The sequence below is a fragment of the Salvelinus namaycush genome, unplaced genomic scaffold (genome assembly GCF_016432855.1).
Source record: "Salvelinus namaycush isolate Seneca unplaced genomic scaffold, SaNama_1.0 Scaffold225, whole genome shotgun sequence".
NCBI lineage: Eukaryota > Metazoa > Chordata > Actinopteri > Salmoniformes > Salmonidae > Salvelinus > Salvelinus namaycush.
The window spans coordinates 4,353-21,521 of NW_024059064.1; the positions used below are offsets into that span (position 1 = coordinate 4,353).

Sequence of the window (17,169 nt, forward strand, 5' to 3'; positions counted from 1 at the left end):
ACGTGGCCCAGTTGATTTACTGAACTGCACGTGGCCCAGTTGATTTACTGAACTTCACGTGGCCCAGTTGATCTACTGAACTGCACGTGGCCCAGTTGATTTACTGAACTGCACGTGGCCCAGTTGATTTACTGAACTGCACGTGGCCCAGTTGATTTACTGAACTGTACGTGGCCCAGTTGATTTACTGAACTGTACGTGGCCCAGTTGATTTACTGAACTGCACGTGGCCCAGTTGATCTACTGAACTGTACATGGCCCAGTTGATCTACTGAACTGCACATGGCCCAGTTGATTTACTGAACTGCACGTGGCCCAGTTGATTTACTGAACTGCACATGGCCCAGTTGATCCACTGAACTGCACGTGGCCCAGTTGATCTACTGAACTGTACGTGGCCCAGTTGATCTTCTGAACTGCACGTGGCCCAGTTGATTTACTGAACTGCACGTGGCCCAGTTGATCTACTGAACTGTACGTGGCCCAGTTGATCTACTGAACTGCACATGGCCCAGTTGATTTACTGAACTGCACGTGGCCCAGTTGATTTACTGAACTGCACATGGCCCAGTTGATCCACTGAACTGCACGTGGCCCAGTTGATCCACTGAACTGCACGTGGCCCAGTTGATCTACTGAACTGTACGTGGCCCAGTTGATTTACTGAACTGTACGTGGCCCAGTTGATTTACTGAACTGCACGTGGCCCAGTTGATCTACTGAACTGTACGTGGCCCAGTTGATCTACTGAACTGCACATGGCCCAGTTGATTTACTGAACTGCACGTGGCCCAGTTGATTTACTGAACTGCACATGGCCCAGTTGATCCACTGAACTGCACGTGGCCCAGTTGATCTACTGAACTGTACGTGGCCCAGTTGATCTTCTGAACTGCATGTGGCCCAGTTGATCTACTGAACTCTACGTGGCCTTGTTGATCTACTGAACTGTACGTGGCCCAGTTGATTTACTGAACTGCACGTGGCCCAGTTGATTTACTGAACTGCACGTGGCCCAGTTGATTTACTGAACTGTACGTGGCCCAGTTGATTTACTGAACTGTACGTGGCCCAGTTGATTTACTGAACTGCACGTGGCCCAGTTGATCTACTGAACTGTACGTGGCCCAGTTGATCTACTGAACTGCACATGGCCCAGTTGATTTACTGAACTGCACGTGGCCCAGTTGATTTACTGAACTGCACGTGGCCCAGTTGATCCACTGAACTGCACGTGGCCCAGTTGATCTACTGAACTGTACGTGGCCCAGTTGATCTTCTGAACTGCACGTGGCCCAGTTGATCTTCTGAACTGCACGTGGCCCAGTTGATCTTCTGAACTGCACGTGGCCCAGTTGATTTACTGAACTGTACGTGGCCCAGTTGATTTACTGAACTGCACGTGGCCCAGTTGATCTACTGAACTGTACGTGGCCCAGTTGATCTACTGAACTGCACATGGCCCAGTTGATTTACTGAACTGCACGTGGCCCAGTTGATTTACTGAACTGCACATGGCCCAGTTGATCCACTGAACTGCACGTGGCCCAGTTGATCTACTGAACTGTACGTGGCCCAGTTGATCTTCTGAACTGCATGTGGCCCAGTTGATCTACTGAACTCTACGTGGCCTTGTTGATCTACTGAACTGTACGTGGCCCAGTTGATTTACTGAACTGCACGTGGCCCAGTTGATTTACTGAACTGCACGTGGCCCAGTTGATTTACTGAACTGTACGTGGCCCAGTTGATCTACTGAACTTCACGTGGCCCAGTTGATTTACTGAACTGCACGTGGCCCAGTTGATTTACTGTACTGTACGTGGCCCAGTTGATTTACTGAACTGCACGTGGCCCAGTTGATTTACTGTACTGTACGTGGCCCAGTTGATTTACTGAACTGCACGTGGCCCAGTTGATTTACTGAACTGCACGTGGCCCAGTTGATTTACTGAACTGTACGTGGCCCAGTTGATCTACTGAACTGCACGTGGCCCAGTTGATTTACTGAACTGCACGTGGCCCAGTTGATTTACTGAACTGCACGTGGCCCAGTTGATCTACTGAACTGCACGTGGCCCAGTTGATTTACTGAACTGCACGTGGCCCAGTTGATTTACTGAACTGCACGTGGCCCAGTTGATTTACTGAACTGTACGTGGCCCAGTTGATCTACTGAACTGCACGTGGCCCAGTTGATTTACTGAACTGCACGTGGCCCAGTTGATTTACTGAACTGTACGTGGCCCAGTTGATCTTCTGAACTGTACGTGGCCCAGTTGATTTACTGAACTGTACGTGGCCCAGTTGATTTACTGAACTGCACGTGGCCCAGTTGATTTACTGAACTGCACGTGGCCCAGTTGATCTACTGAACTGTACGTGGCCCAGTTGATTTACTGAACTGTACGTGGCCCAGTTGATTTACTGAACTCCACGTGGCCCAGTTGATTTACTGAACTCCACGTGGCCCAGTTGATTTCAGGCTCCCGAGTGGCTTGCGGTCTAAGGCATTTCAGTGCTAGAGGCATCACTACAAACCCTTGTTTCGATTCCAGGCTGTATTGGGGAATCCCATAGGGCAGCGCACAATTGGCCCAGCGTCGTCCGGGTTAGGGTTTGGCCGGAGATAGGCCTTCATTGTAAATAAGAATTTGTTCTTTCACAGACTTGCCTGGTTAAATAAAAAAGTGTTTACAAAGTTCTAACAAGAACTCACCAGGACCGCCAGTCTCTTTCCACACTCCCTACTGCTTTTAATTTAAAACAAGTTCCCATTGGGAGGACAAGTGTTTACATACAAAATAAATCACTTGCATGACAAAACTTTTCAAACCAGTCGACCGTTTTTGTCAGGATGCCCTCTTCTCCAGTAGCCTGAAATCCAACCAACATCATTATCATTGTTTCAACAACGGAGAAAGTAGGTTTGGATATCAGGCTACTTCTCCAGTACCCGCTAACCCTTTACTAGCGTACGATCAGGCTACTTCTCCGGTCCCCGCTAACCCTTTACTAGTGTACGATCAGGCTACTTCTCCAGTCCCCGCTAACCCTTTACTAGCGTACGATCAGGCTACTTCTCCAGTACCCGCTAAACCTTTACTAGCGTACGATCAGGCTACTTCTCCAGTCCCCGCTAACCCTTTACTAGCGTATGATCAGGCTACTTCTCCAGTCCCCGCTAACCCTTTACTAGCGTATGATCAGGCTACTTCTCCAGTACCCGCTAACCCTTTACTAACGTACGATCAGGCTACTTCTCCAGTCCCCGCCAACCCTTTACTAACGTACGATCAGGCTACTTCTCCAGTCCCCGCTAACCCTTCACTAGCGTACGATCAGAGAAGGACAAGAGGAGAAACTGACAACTGTCCCGTCTCCTCCCTTTTCTCATTCCACTCCTCTGTAACTCTACATCTTCTAGCAGAACCTCCAGTTTCATTCATTTGTTCATTTTAACAGAAGAATTTAAACCTAAATGGAAGTCTTTAAGAACCCGTGCAGCGTGTTTGTAAGACAGTAGATTCAGAATGACTCTATATACAGCAGGTGTGTATCCCAAATGGCACCCTATCCCCTTTGTAGTGCACTACTTTTAGTGCCCTATATAGTGAATAGGGTGCCATTTGGGATACACACGTCAAGAGTGCATATACTCTATCTACAGCAAGTGTATAAAACGAATAGCAAAATAATCATTTGTGGCACAGAGAGGCAAAGAAAGGCACCACTATGTTCCCTAATGCCAAAAACAAAAGCTTTTTTTTTGTTGTTGTTGTAAGATATAGCTTAAACTAATAAACATCAAACCAAAACCTTGTCTTTAAGAGTAAGTGCTTAACTTCAGCCTGGTACCGAGATCGGTTTCCGAGATCGGTTTCCGTGATCGGTTTCTGAGATCGGTCAGTGCTCTTGTCAACTCGTTGACATTCAATAAGAGGTTGTGGTAAGAGAGCAGAAACAGAAAAGGTACCCAGGCTAGCTCCATATCACAGAAATTAAAATACTAGACTAGCTCCATATCATAGAAATTAAAATACTAGACTAGCTCCATATCATAGAAATTAAAATCCTAGACTAGCTTCATATCATAGAAATTAAAATACTAGACTAGCTCCATATCATAGAAATTAAAATACTAGACAGGCTCCATATCATAGAAATTAAAATACTAGACTAGCTCCATATCATAGAAATTAAAATACTAGACTAGCTCCATATCATAGAAATTAAAATACTAGACTAGCTCCATATCATAGAAATTAAAATCCTAGACTAGCTCCATATCATAGAAATTAAAATACTAGACTAGCTCCATATCATAGAAATTAAAATACTAGACAGGCTCCATATCATAGAATATCATTAAAATACTAATACACGTCAAACATTTTCTCAAAATATATTCCAGATTTATGAGGTATCAAAACAAAATAAAAACAACAAAAGGAAGAAAGAAAAAAAACAGATTTGCAGTTGTAACAAAATAGGTCCCGGTTCTTCTTTATCCGTGTCAGCTCATCTTGTAGCCAATCATCATCTTCTCCTCAACAGAACTGGAGTGGAAGGAGAAAAGGGTTTCAGTAAAGGTTATACCTGTGGGTGATTTACTTTAGTTGAATGCACTGATTGCAAGTCCTTCTGGATAAATTACTAAAATGTGAGAATACATGAGAGAAAAAAATAAACTATCTGGTAGGTGTGTTGTATTATCCTGATGTGAGAGAATATATAACTTCATTAAAAGTCTGCATGGTTACCACTACATTAGTAACCGGTAAAGTCACCACTGCTTGACAATGTCTGCTGCCATCTAGTGGTGAAACTGTGGTACTGCAAAAGGGCTGCGCAGCCAAGCAACAACCGTAGCATCATGAATCCACTTCCCCTACATCTGCTGCCATCTAGTGGTGACACTGTGGTACTGCAAAAGGGCTGAGCAGCCAAGACACAACGTATCACCATGATTCCACTTCCCCTATTTCTCCTAGCCCTTATTTACAAATCACAACAAGTCAAGGTTAGGTACCTCTCATTAGTCATATGTTGGATTCCAAATGAACCCCTTACCTCTACCCCTATACACATGACTACAGATCTGACAGAAGTGGATATGGTAAACATTCCACCTAACCAAATCAGAACGTGAACCACATACATACAACTACTGTTCCAATCATTTAAGATCTAGAGAAGAGGGTAGGGGGGGTAAAGGGTCCATGTGGAACTCGGCAAAATGCCCAAACCCTTATCAATCCTAACTCCAACAAGAAAAAGTTGGACCCGTTTAAAAAAATAGACCTGTTGGTTCTTGGTGACTTCTGATTGGCTAACAAAAACAAGCTACACGACACTCTTGTGAAAAGCAAAGAGCGAGAGCAGAAACATAAACGACCCCGTGACGCTACTGCAAGGGGGTCGCGTTCAGATCTGTACTGGTTCCTTACAGTTAAAATTACACCCGAGATCCGTAACCATCACATCAGATCGGAACCAGACCAGTAACAATCACATCAGAACCAGACCCGTAACAATCACATCAGAACCAGACCCGTAACAATCACATCAGAACCAGACCCGTAACAATCACATCAGAACCAGACCCGTAACAATCACATCAGAACCAGACCCGTAACAATCACATCAGAACCAGACCCGTAACAATCACATCAGAACCGTAACAATCAGATCAGAACCAGACCCGTAACAATCACATCAGAACCAGACCCGTAACAATCACATCAGAACCGTAACAATCAGATCAGAACCAGAACCGTAACAATCACATCAGAACCAGACCCGTAACAATCACATCAGATCAGAACCAGACCCGTGACAATCAGATCAGATCAGAACCGTAACAATCACATCAGAACAGAACCAGACCCGTAACAATCACATCAGATCAGAACCAGACCCGTGACAATCAGATCAGATCAGAACCAGACCCGTGACAATCAGATCAGAACCAGACCCGTGACAATCAGATCAGAACCAGACCCGTGACAATCACATCAGAACCAGACCCGTGACAATCACATCAGAACCAGACCCGTGACAATCACATCAGAACCAGACCCGTAACAATCACATCAGAACCAGACCCGTGACATTAAACAGAATTTTGATCTGGACCCAGGCGGGTCCCGGATCTAGTCTCGGGTATTCAGGAAGACTAACTCCAACCACCAGATCAAGTAAAGAAGGTACTCCCTACTGGGTAGTGTCTATAACTAGGGAGCAGGGTAGTGTCTATAACTAGGGAGCAGGGTAGTGTCTATAACTAGGGAGCAGGGTAGTGTCTATAACTAGGGAGCAGGGTAGTATCTATAACTAGGGAGCAGGGTAGTGTCTATAACTAGGGAGCAGGGTAGTGTCTATAACTAGGGAGCAGGGTAGTGTCTATAACTAGGGAGCAGGGTAGTGTCTATAACTAGGGAGCAGGGTAGTGTCTATAACTAGGGAGCAGGGTAGTGTCTATAACTAGGGAGCAGGGTAGTGTCTATAACTAGGGAGCAGGGTAGTGTCTATAACTAGGGAGCAGGGTAGTGTCTATAACTAGGGAGCAGGGTAGTATCTATAACTAGGGAGCAGGGTAGTATCTATAACTAGGGAGCAGGGTAGTGTCTATAACTAGGGAGCAGGGTAGTGTCTATAACTAGGGAGCAGGGTAGTGTCTATAACTAGGGAGCAGGGTAGTGTCTATAACTAGGGAGCAGGGTAGTGTCTATAACTAGGGAGCAGGGTAGTGTCTATAACTAGGGAGCAGGGTAGTGTCTATAACTAGGGAGCAGGGTAGTGTCTATAACTAGGGAGCAGGGTAGTGTCTATAACTAGGGAGCAGGGTAGTGTCTATAACTAGGGAGCAGGGTAGTGTCTATAACTAGGGAGCAGGGTAGTGTCTATAACTAGGGAGCAGGGTAGTGTCTATAACTAGGGAGCAGGGTAGTGTCTATAACTAGGGAGCAGGGTAGTGTCTATAACTAGGGAGCAGGGTAGTGTCTATAACTAGGGAGCAGGGTAGTGTCTATAACTAGGGAGCAGGGTAGTGTCTATAACTAGGGAGCAGGGTAGTGTCTATAACTAGGGAGCAGGGTAGTATCTATAACTAGGGAGCAGGGTAGTGTCTATAACTAGGGAGCAGGGTAGTGTCTATAACTAGGGAGCAGGGTAGTGTCTATAACTAGGGAGCAGGGTAGTGTCTATAACTAGGGAGCAGGGTAGTGTCTATAACTAGGGAGCAGGGTAGTGTCTATAACTAGGGAGCAGGGTAGTGTCTATAACTAGGGAGCAGGGTAGTGTCTATAACTAGGGAGCAGGGTAGTATCTATAACTAGGGAGCAGGGTAGTGTCTATAACTAGGGAGCAGGGTAGTGTCTATAACTAGGGAGCAGGGTAGTGTCTATAACTAGGGAGCAGGGTAGTGTCTATAACTAGGGAGCAGGGTAGTGTCTATAACTAGGGAGCAGGGTAGTGTATATAACTAGGGAGCAGGGTAGTGTCTATAACTAGGGAGCAGGGTAGTGTCTATAACTAGGGAGCAGGGTAGTGTCTATAACTAGGGAGCAGGGTAGTGTCTATAACTAGGGAGCAGGGTAGTGTCTATAACTAGGGAGCAGGGTAGTGTCTATAACTAGGGAGCAGGGTAGTGGCTATAACTAGGGAGCAGGGTAGTGTATATAACTAGGGAGCAGGGTAGTGTCTATAACTAGGGAGCAGGGTAGTGTCTATAACTAGGGAGCAGGGTAGTATCTATAACTAGGGAGCAGGGTAGTATCTATAACTAGGGAGCAGGGTAGTGTCTATAACTAGGGAGCAGGGTAGTATCTATAACTAGGGAGCAGGGTAGTGTCTATAACTAGGGAGCAGGGTAGTGTCTATAACTAGGGAGCAGGGTAGTGTCTATAACTAGGGAGCAGGGTATTAGTCATATGTTGGATTCCAAATGAACCCCTTACCTCTACCCCTATACACATGACTACAGATCTGACAGAAGTGGATATGGTAAACATTCCACCTACCCAAATCAGAACGTGAACCACATACAACTACTGTTCCAATCATTTAAGATCTAGAGAAGAGGGTAGGGGGGGTAAAGGGTCCATGTGGAACTCGGCAAAATGCCCAAACCCTTATCAATCCTAACTCCAACAAGAAAAAGTTGGACCCGTTTAAAAAAATAGACCTGTTGGTTCTTGGTGACTTCTGATTGGCTAACAAAAACAAGCTACACGACACTCTTGTGAAAAGCAAAGAGCGAGAGCAGAAACATAAACGACCCCGTGACGCTACTGCAAGGGGGTCGCGTTCAGATCTGTACTGGTTCCTTACAGTTAAAATTACACCCGAGATCCGTAACCATCACATCAGATCGGAACCAGACCAGTAACAATCACATCAGAACCAGACCCGTAACAATCAGATCAGAACCAGACCCGTAACAATCACATCAGAACCAGACCCGTAACAATCACATCAGAACCAGACCCGTAACAATCACATCAGAACCGTAACAATCAGATCAGAACCAGAACCGTAACAATCACATCAGAACCAGACCCGTAACAATCACATCAGATCAGAACCAGACCCGTGACAATCAGATCAGATCAGAACCGTAACAATCACATCAGAACAGAACCAGACCCGTAACAATCACATCAGATCAGAACCAGACCCGTGACAATCAGATCAGATCAGAACCAGACCCGTGACAATCAGATCAGAACCAGACCCGTGACAATCACATCAGAACCAGACCCGTGACAATCACATCAGAACCAGACCCGTAACAATCACATCAGAACCAGACCCGTGACATTAAACAGAATTTTTGATCTGGACCCAGGCGGGTCCCGGATCTAGTCTCGGGTATTCAGGAAGACCTCTAACTCCAACCACCAGATCAAGTAAAGAAGGTACTCCCTACTGGGTAGTGTCTATAACTAGGGAGCAGGGTAGTGTCTATAACTAGGGAGCAGGGTAGTGTCTATAACTAGGGAGCAGGGTAGTGTCTATAACTAGGGAGCAGGGTAGTATCTATAACTAGGGAGCAGGGTAGTGTCTATAACTAGGGAGCAGGGTAGTGTCTATAACTAGGGAGCAGGGTAGTGTCTATAACTAGGGAGCAGGGTAGTGTCTATAACTAGGGAGCAGGGTAGTGTCTATAACTAGGGAGCAGGGTAGTGTCTATAACTAGGGAGCAGGGTAGTGTCTATACCTAGGGAGCCGGGTAGTGTCTATAACTAGGGAGCAGGGTAGTGTCTATAACTAGGGAGCAGGGTAGTATCTATAACTAGGGAGCAGGGTAGTATCTATAACTAGGGAGCAGGGTAGTGTCTATAACTAGGGAGCAGGGTAGTGTCTATAACTAGGGAGCAGGGTAGTGTCTATAACTAGGGAGCAGGGTAGTGTCTATAACTAGGGAGCAGGGTAGTGTCTATAACTAGGGAGCAGGGTAGTGTCTATAACTAGGGAGCAGGGTAGTGTCTATAACTAGGGAGCAGGGTAGTGTCTATAACTAGGGAGCAGGGTAGTGTCTATAACTTAGGGAGCAGGGTAGTGTCTATAACTAGGGAGCAGGGTAGTGTCTATAACTAGGGAGCAGGGTAGTGTCTATAACTAGGGAGCAGGGTAGTGTCTATAACTAGGGAGCAGGGTAGTGTCTATAACTAGGGAGCAGGGTAGTGTCTATAACTAGGGAGCAGGGTAGTGTCTATAACTAGGGAGCAGGGTAGTGTCTATAACTAGGGAGCAGGGTAGTGTCTATAACTAGGGAGCAGGGTAGTATCTATAACTAGGGAGCAGGGTAGTGTCTATAACTAGGGAGCAGGGTAGTGTCTATAACTAGGGAGCAGGGTAGTGTCTATAACTAGGGAGCAGGGTAGTGTCTATAACTAGGGAGCAGGGTAGTGTCTATAACTAGGGAGCAGGGTAGTGTCTATAACTAGGGAGCAGGGTAGTGTCTATAACTAGGGAGCAGGGTAGTGTCTATAACTAGGGAGCAGGGTAGTATCTATAACTAGGGAGCAGGGTAGTGTCTATAACTAGGGAGCAGGGTAGTGTCTATAACTAGGGAGCAGGGTAGTGTCTATAACTAGGGAGCAGGGTAGTGTCTATAACTAGGGAGCAGGGTAGTGTCTATAACTAGGGAGCAGGGTAGTGTCTATAACTAGGGAGCAGGGTAGTGTCTATAACTAGGGAGCAGGGTAGTGTATATAACTAGGGAGCAGGGTAGTGTCTATAACTAGGGAGCAGGGTAGTGTCTATAACTAGGGAGCAGGGTAGTGTCTATAACTAGGGAGCAGGGTAGTGTCTATAACTAGGGAGCAGGGTAGTGTCTATAACTAGGGAGCAGGGTAGTGTCTATAACTAGGGAGCAGGGTAGTGTCTATAACTAGGGAGCAGGGTAGTGTCTATAACTAGGGAGCAGGGTAATGTCTATAACTAGGGAGCAGGGTAGTGTCTATAACTAGGGAGCAGGGTAGTGTCTATAACTAGGGAGCAGGGTAGTGTCTATAACTAGGGAGCAGGGTAGTGTCTATAACTAGGGAGCAGGGTAGTGTCTATAACTAGGGAGCAGGGTAGTGTCTATAACTAGGGAGCAGGGTAGTGTCTATAACTAGGGAGCAGGGTAGTGTCTATAACTAGGGAGCAGGGTAGTGTCTATAACTAGGGAGCAGGGTAGTGTCTATAACTAGGGAGCAGGGTAGTGTCTATAACTAGGGAGCAGGGTAATGTCTATAACTAGGGAGCAGGGTAGTGTCTATAACTAGGAAGCAGGGTAGTGTCTATAACTAGGGAGCAGGGTAGTATCTATAACTAGGGAGCAGGGTAGTGTCTATAACTAGGGAGCAGGGTAGTGTCTATAACTAGGGAGCAGGGTAGTGTCTATAACTAGGGAGCAGGGTAGTGTCTATAACTAGGGAGCAGGGTAGTGTCTATAACTAGGGAGCAGGGTAGTGTCTATAACTAGGGAGCAGGGTAGTGTCTATAACTAGGGAGCAGGGTAGTGTCTATAACTAGGGAGCAGGGTAGTGTCTATAACTAGGGAGCAGGGTAGTGTCTATAACTAGGGAGCAGGGTAGTGTCTATAACTAGGGAGCAGGGTAGTGTCTATAACTAGGGAGCAGGGTAGTGTCTATAACTAGGGAGCAGGGTAGTGTCTATAACTAGGGAGCAGGGTAGTGTCTATAACTAGGGAGCAGGGTAGTGTCTATAACTAGGGAGCAGGGTAGTGTCTATAACTAGGGAGCAGGGTAGTGTCTATAACTAGGGAGCAGGGTAGTGTCTATAACTAGGGAGCAGGGTAGTGTCTATAACTAGGGAGCAGGGTAGTGTCTATAACTAGGGAGCAGGGTAGTGTCTATAACTAGGGAGCAGGGTAGTATCTATAACTAGGGAGCAGGGTAGTGTCTATAACTAGGGAGCAGGGTAGTGTCTATAACTAGGGAGCAGGGTAGTATCTATAACTAGGGAGCAGGGTAGTGTCTATAACTAGGGAGCAGGGTAGTGTCTATAACTAGGGAGCAGGGTAGTGTCTATAACTAGGGAGCAGGGTAGTGTCTATAACTAGGGAGCAGGGTAGTGTTTATAACTAGGGAGCAGGGTAGTGTATATAACTAGGGAGCAGGGTAGTGTCTATAACTAGGGAGCAGGGTAGTGTCTATAACTAGGGAGCAGGGTAGTGTCTATAACTAGGGAGCAGGGTAGTATCTATAACTAGGGAGCAGGGTAGTGTCTATAACTAGGGAGCAGGGTAGTGTCTATAACTAGGGAGCAGGGTAGTGTCTATAACTAGGGAGCAGTGTAGTGTCTATAACTAGGGAGCAGGGTAGTGTCTATAACTAGGGAGCAGGGTAGTGTCTATAACTAGGGAGCAGGGTAGTGTCTATAACTAGGGAGCAGGGTAGTGTATATAACTAGGGAGCAGGGTAGTGTCTATAACTAGGGAGCAGGGTAGTGTCTATAACTAGGGAGCAGGGTAGTGTATATAACTAGGGAGCAGGGTAGTGTCTATAACTAGGAGCAGGGTAGTGTCTATAACTAGGGAGCAGGGTAGTGTCTATAACTAGGGAGCAGGGTAGTGTCTATAACTAGGGAGCAGGGTAGTGTCTATAACTAGGGAGCAAGGTAGTGTCTATAACTAGGGAGCAGGGTAGTGTCTATAACTAGGGAGCAGGGTAGTGTCTATAACTAGGGAGCAGGGTAGTGTCTATAACTAGGGAGCAGGGTAGTGTCTATAACTAGGGAGCAGGGTAGTGTCTATAACTAGGAGCAGGGTAGTGTCTATAACTAGGGAGCAGGGTAGTGTATATAACTAGGAGCAGGGTAGTGTCTATAACTAGGGAGCAGGGTAGTGTATATAACTAGGGAGCAGGGTAGTGTCTATAACTAGGGAGCAGGGTACACAGCCTACCTTCCAGCGGTTGCCACAGCCGTTGCACAGTACGAAGGTGGTCATGGGTTCATCAGCACTGCGCGTCTGCACCTAGAAAACACAGAGAACGACAGCGTGTACAGCAGGGGTAGGCAACTAAATCCAGCCGTGGGATGATTTTTGTCCGGAGCGGATGGTCGGGGGGGGCGAAACATAATGATAATAATTTGTACACTGCAAATTGACTACAACTAAGGCTAAAAAGAGATTGTTTTTGAAAATAACATACATTAAATTACATTGAGACATGATCACATATTTCTGATGATTTTACAGTCATTTTTGACCCCAAAATAAAAATCTATAAATACAATACCAGTCAAAAGTTTGCACACACCTACTCACACTCACACACCTACTCATTCCAGGGTTTTTCTTTATTTTTACTATTTTCTACATTGTAGAATAATAGTGAAGACATCAACACTATGAAATAACACATATGGAATCATGTAGTAACCAAAAAAGTGTTAAAAAAATCAAAATATATTGTAGATTCTTCAAAGTAGCCACCCTTTGCCTTGATGACAGTTTTGCACACTCTTGGCATTCTCTCAACCAGCTTCATAAAGGTAGTCACCTGGAATGCATATAAATTAACAGGTGTGCCTTGTTAAAAGTTAATTTGTGGAATTTCTTTCCTTCTTAATGCCAATCATCTGTGTTGTGACAAGGTAGGGGTGCTTTACAGAAGAAGCCCTATTTGGTCGAAGGAATTGTCCCTAGAGCTCCGAGACAGAATTGTGTCGATGCACAGATCTGGGGAAGGGTACCAAAACATTTCTGCAGCATTGAAGATCCCCAAGAACACAGTGGTCTCCATCATTCTTAAAGGGAAGAAGTTTGGAACCACCAAGACTCTTCCTAGAGCTGGCCGCCCGTCCAAACAGAGCAATCGGGGGAGAAGGGCCTTGGCCAGGGAGGTGACCAAGAACCCAATGGTCACTCTGACAGAGCTCCAGAGTTCCTCTGTGGAGATGGGAGAACCTTCCAGAAGGACAACCATCTCTGCACTACTCCACCAATCAGGCCTTTATAGTAAAGTGGCCAAACGGAAGCCACTCCTCAGTAAAAGGCACATGACAGCCTGCTAGGAGTTTGCCAAAAGGCACCTAAATCAAATCAAATCAAGTTTATTTTATATAGCCCTTCGTACATCAGCTAATATCTCGAAGTGCTGTACAGAAACCCAGCCTAAAACCTCAAACAGCAAGCAATGCAGGTGTAGAAGCACGGTGGCTAGGAAAAGCTCCCTAGAAAGGCCAAAACCTAGGAAGAAACCTAGAGAGGAACCAGGCTATGAGGGGTGGCCAGTCCTCTTCTGGCTGTGCCGGGTGGAGATTATAACAGAACATGGCCAAGATGTTCAAAATGTTCATAAATGACAAGCATGGTCAAATAATAATCAGGAATAAATGTCAGTTGGCTTTTCATAGCAGATCATTAAGAGTTGAAAACAGCAGGTCTGGGACAAGTAGGGGTTCCATAACCGCAGGCAGAACAGTTGAAACTGGAACAGCAGCAAGGCTGCAAACCTAAAGGACTCTCAGACCATGAGAAACAAGATTCTCTGGTCTGATGAAACCAAGATTGAACACTGTGGCCTGAATGCCAAGCGTCACATGTCTGGAGGAACCCTGTAGGAAACCTCCCTACGGTGAAGCATGGTGGTGGTGGCAGCATCATGCTGTGGGGGTGTTTTTCAGCGGCAGGGACTGGGAGACTAGTCAGGATCGAGGGAAAGATGAACAGAGCAAAGTATAGAGAGATCCTTGATGAAAACCTGCTCCAGAGCACTCAGGACCTCAGACTGGGGCGACTGTTCACCTTCCAACAGGACAACGACCTTAAGCACACAGCAGAGACAGCGCAGGAGTGGCTTCGGGACAAGTCTCTGGACATACTAAGACAATCATGAAGAGGGCACGACAACACCTTTTCCCCTCAGGAGACTGAAAAGATTTGGCATGGGTCCCCAGATTAACAAAAAGTTGTACATCTGCACCATCGAGAGCTTCCTGACCGGTTGCATCACCGCCTGGTACGCCAACAAGTCGCTACAGAGGGTAGTGCGTACGGCCCAGTACATCACTGGGGCCAAGCTTCCTGCCATCCAGGACCTATATACCAGGCGGTGTCAGAGGAAAGCACAAACAATTGTCAAAGACTCCAGTCACCCAAGTCATAGACTGTTCTCTCTGCTACCGCACGGCAAGCTGTACCGGAACACCAAGTCTAGGACCAAAATGCTCCTTAACAGCTTCTACCCCCAAGCCATAAGACTGCTGAATAATTAATGGAAACTCTTTACATTGACGCCCCCATCCATTAGTTTTTTACAGTTCTGCTACTCGCTGTTTATTATCTATGCATAGTCACTTCACCCCTACCTACATGTACAAATGACCTCTAACCTTTACTCCCACACACTGACTCGGTACCGGTACCTCCTATATATAGCCTCGTTACTGTTATGTTATTGTGTTACTTCTTATTATTTTCTACTATAGTTTATTTGGTAAACATTTTCTTAACTTTTCTTAAACTGCACTGTTGGTTAAGGGCTTGTAAGTAAGCATTTCACAGTAAGGTCTACACTTGTATTTGGCGCATGTGACACATTTTAATGTCCTTGAGTGTCCTTGAGTGACATTTCTAAAAACCTGTTTATGTTATGGTGTGTAGATTGATGAAGAAAACAAACAATTTAATTAATTTTAGAATAACTGTAACGTAACAAAGATGGAAAAAGTCAAAGGGTCTGAATACTTTCTGAATACAATGTGTATATATAGATATCAAAAAAAATCCCACTAAAATCTTTGGCGGTCCAAAAAAACAATACTTTGAGTCCAGTTTTGGCCCGCGGGCCGCCAGTAGCCTACCTCTCATCTATAGTATCTGTTAGCTGTTTGAATACTTTCTGAAGGCACGGTATGTTAGTCCCTGTGTAGAGGTCCAGTTCACTATGTCAGTCCCTGTGTAGAGGTCCAGTTCACTATGTCAGTCCCTATGTAGAGGTCCAGTTCACTATGTTAGTCCCTGTGTAGAGGTCCAGTTCACTATGTCAGTCCCTGTGTAGAGGTCCAGTTCACTATGTCAGTCCCTGTGTAGAGGTCCAGTTCACTATGTCAGTCCCTGTGTAGAGGTCCAGTTCACTATGTCAGTCCCTGTGTAGAGGTCCAGTTCACTATGTCAGTCCCTGTGTAGAGGTCCAGTTCACTATGTTAGTCCCTGTGTAGAGGTCCAGTTCACTATGTCAGTCCCTGTGTAGAGGTCCAGTTCACTATGTCAGTCCCTGTGTAGAGGTGCAGTTCACTATGTTAGTCCCTGTGTAGAGGTGCAGTTCACTATGTCAGTCCCTGTGTAGAGGTCCAGTTCACTATGTCAGTACCTGTGTAGAGGTGCAGTTCACTATGTCAGTACCTGGGTAGAGGTCCAGTTCACTATGTCAGTCCCTGTGTAGAGGTGCAGTTCACTATGTTAGTCCCTGTGTAGAGGTGCAGTTCACTATGTCAGTCCCTGTGTAGAGGTGCAGTTCACTATGTCAGTCCCTGTGTAGAGGTCCAGTTCACTATGTCAGTCCCTGGGTAGAGGTCCAGTTCACTATGTCAGTCCCTGTGTAGAGGTCCAGTTCACTATGTCAGTCCCTGTGTAGAGGTGCAGTTCACTATGTCAGTCCCTGTGTAGAGGTCCAGTTCACTATGTCAGTCCCTGTGTAGAGGTGCAGTTCACTATGTCAGTCCCTGTGTAGAGGTCCAGTTCACTATGTCAGTACCTGTGTAGAGGTCCAGTTCACTATGTCAGTCCCTGTGTAGAGGTCCAGTTCACTATGTCAGTACCTGTGTAGAGGTGGAGTTCACTATGTCAGTACCTGTGTAGAGGTGGAGTTCACTATGTCAGTACCTGTGTAGAGGTGGAGTTCACTATGTCAGTACCTGTGTAGAGGTGGAGTTCACTATGTCAGTACCTGGGTAGAGGTCCAGTTAACTATGTCAGTACCTGTGTAGAGGTGCAGTTCACTATGTTAGTCCCTGTGTAGAGGTCCAGTTCACTATGTCAGTACCTGTGTCCAGTTCACTATGGCAGTACCTGTGTAGAGGTGCAGTTCACTATGTCAGTACCTATGTCCAGTTCACTATGTCAGTACCTGTGTGTAGGTCCAGTTCACTATGTCAGTACCTGTGTAGAGGTGCAGTTCACTATGTCAGTACCTGTGTCCAGTTCACTATGTCAGTACCTGTGTAGAGGTGCAGTTCACTATGTCAGTACCTGTGTAGAGGTGCAGTTCACTATGTCAGTACCTGTATCCAGTTCACTATGTCAGTACTTGTGTCCAGTTCACTATGTCAGTACCTGTGTAGAGGTCCAGTTCACTATGTCAGTACCTGTGTAGAGGTCCAGTTCACTATGTCAGTACCTGTGCAGAAGTGCAGTTCACTATGTCAGTACCTGTGTCCAGTTCACTATGTCAGTACCTGTGTAGAGGTCCAGTTCACTATGTCAGTACCTGTGTCCAGTTCACTGTGTCAGTACCTGTGTAGAGGTCCAGTTCACTATGTCAGTACCTGTGTAGAGGTCCAGTTCACTATGTCAGTACCTGTGTCCAGTTCACTATGTCAGTACCTGTGTGTAGGTCCAGTTCACTATGTCAGTACCTGTTTCCAGTTCACTATGTCAGTACCTGGGTAGAGGTCCAGTTCACTATGTCAGTACCTGTGTAGAGG

The 17,169-nt window shown here is 46.0% G+C and overlaps 1 protein-coding gene across 1 annotated transcript in view; it reads right to left on the reverse strand.

Moving 5' to 3' along the window:
• Window positions 1–2,731: 2,731 nt before the first annotated feature.
• The window catches only part of LOC120038571 (transcription elongation factor A protein 2-like), a 41,243-nt gene continuing 26,805 nt past the window's right edge, over window positions 2,732–17,169 (reverse strand). The window contains exons 9-10 of the mRNA XM_038984265.1: window positions 12,422–12,493; window positions 2,732–4,559 (exon numbers count right to left, since the gene is read on the reverse strand). Of these exons, the coding sequence (XP_038840193.1) occupies window positions 4,551–4,559; window positions 12,422–12,493 (81 nt within the window). The 3' untranslated portion in view covers window positions 2,732–4,550. The remainder of the gene's footprint in view (window positions 4,560–12,421; window positions 12,494–17,169) is intronic.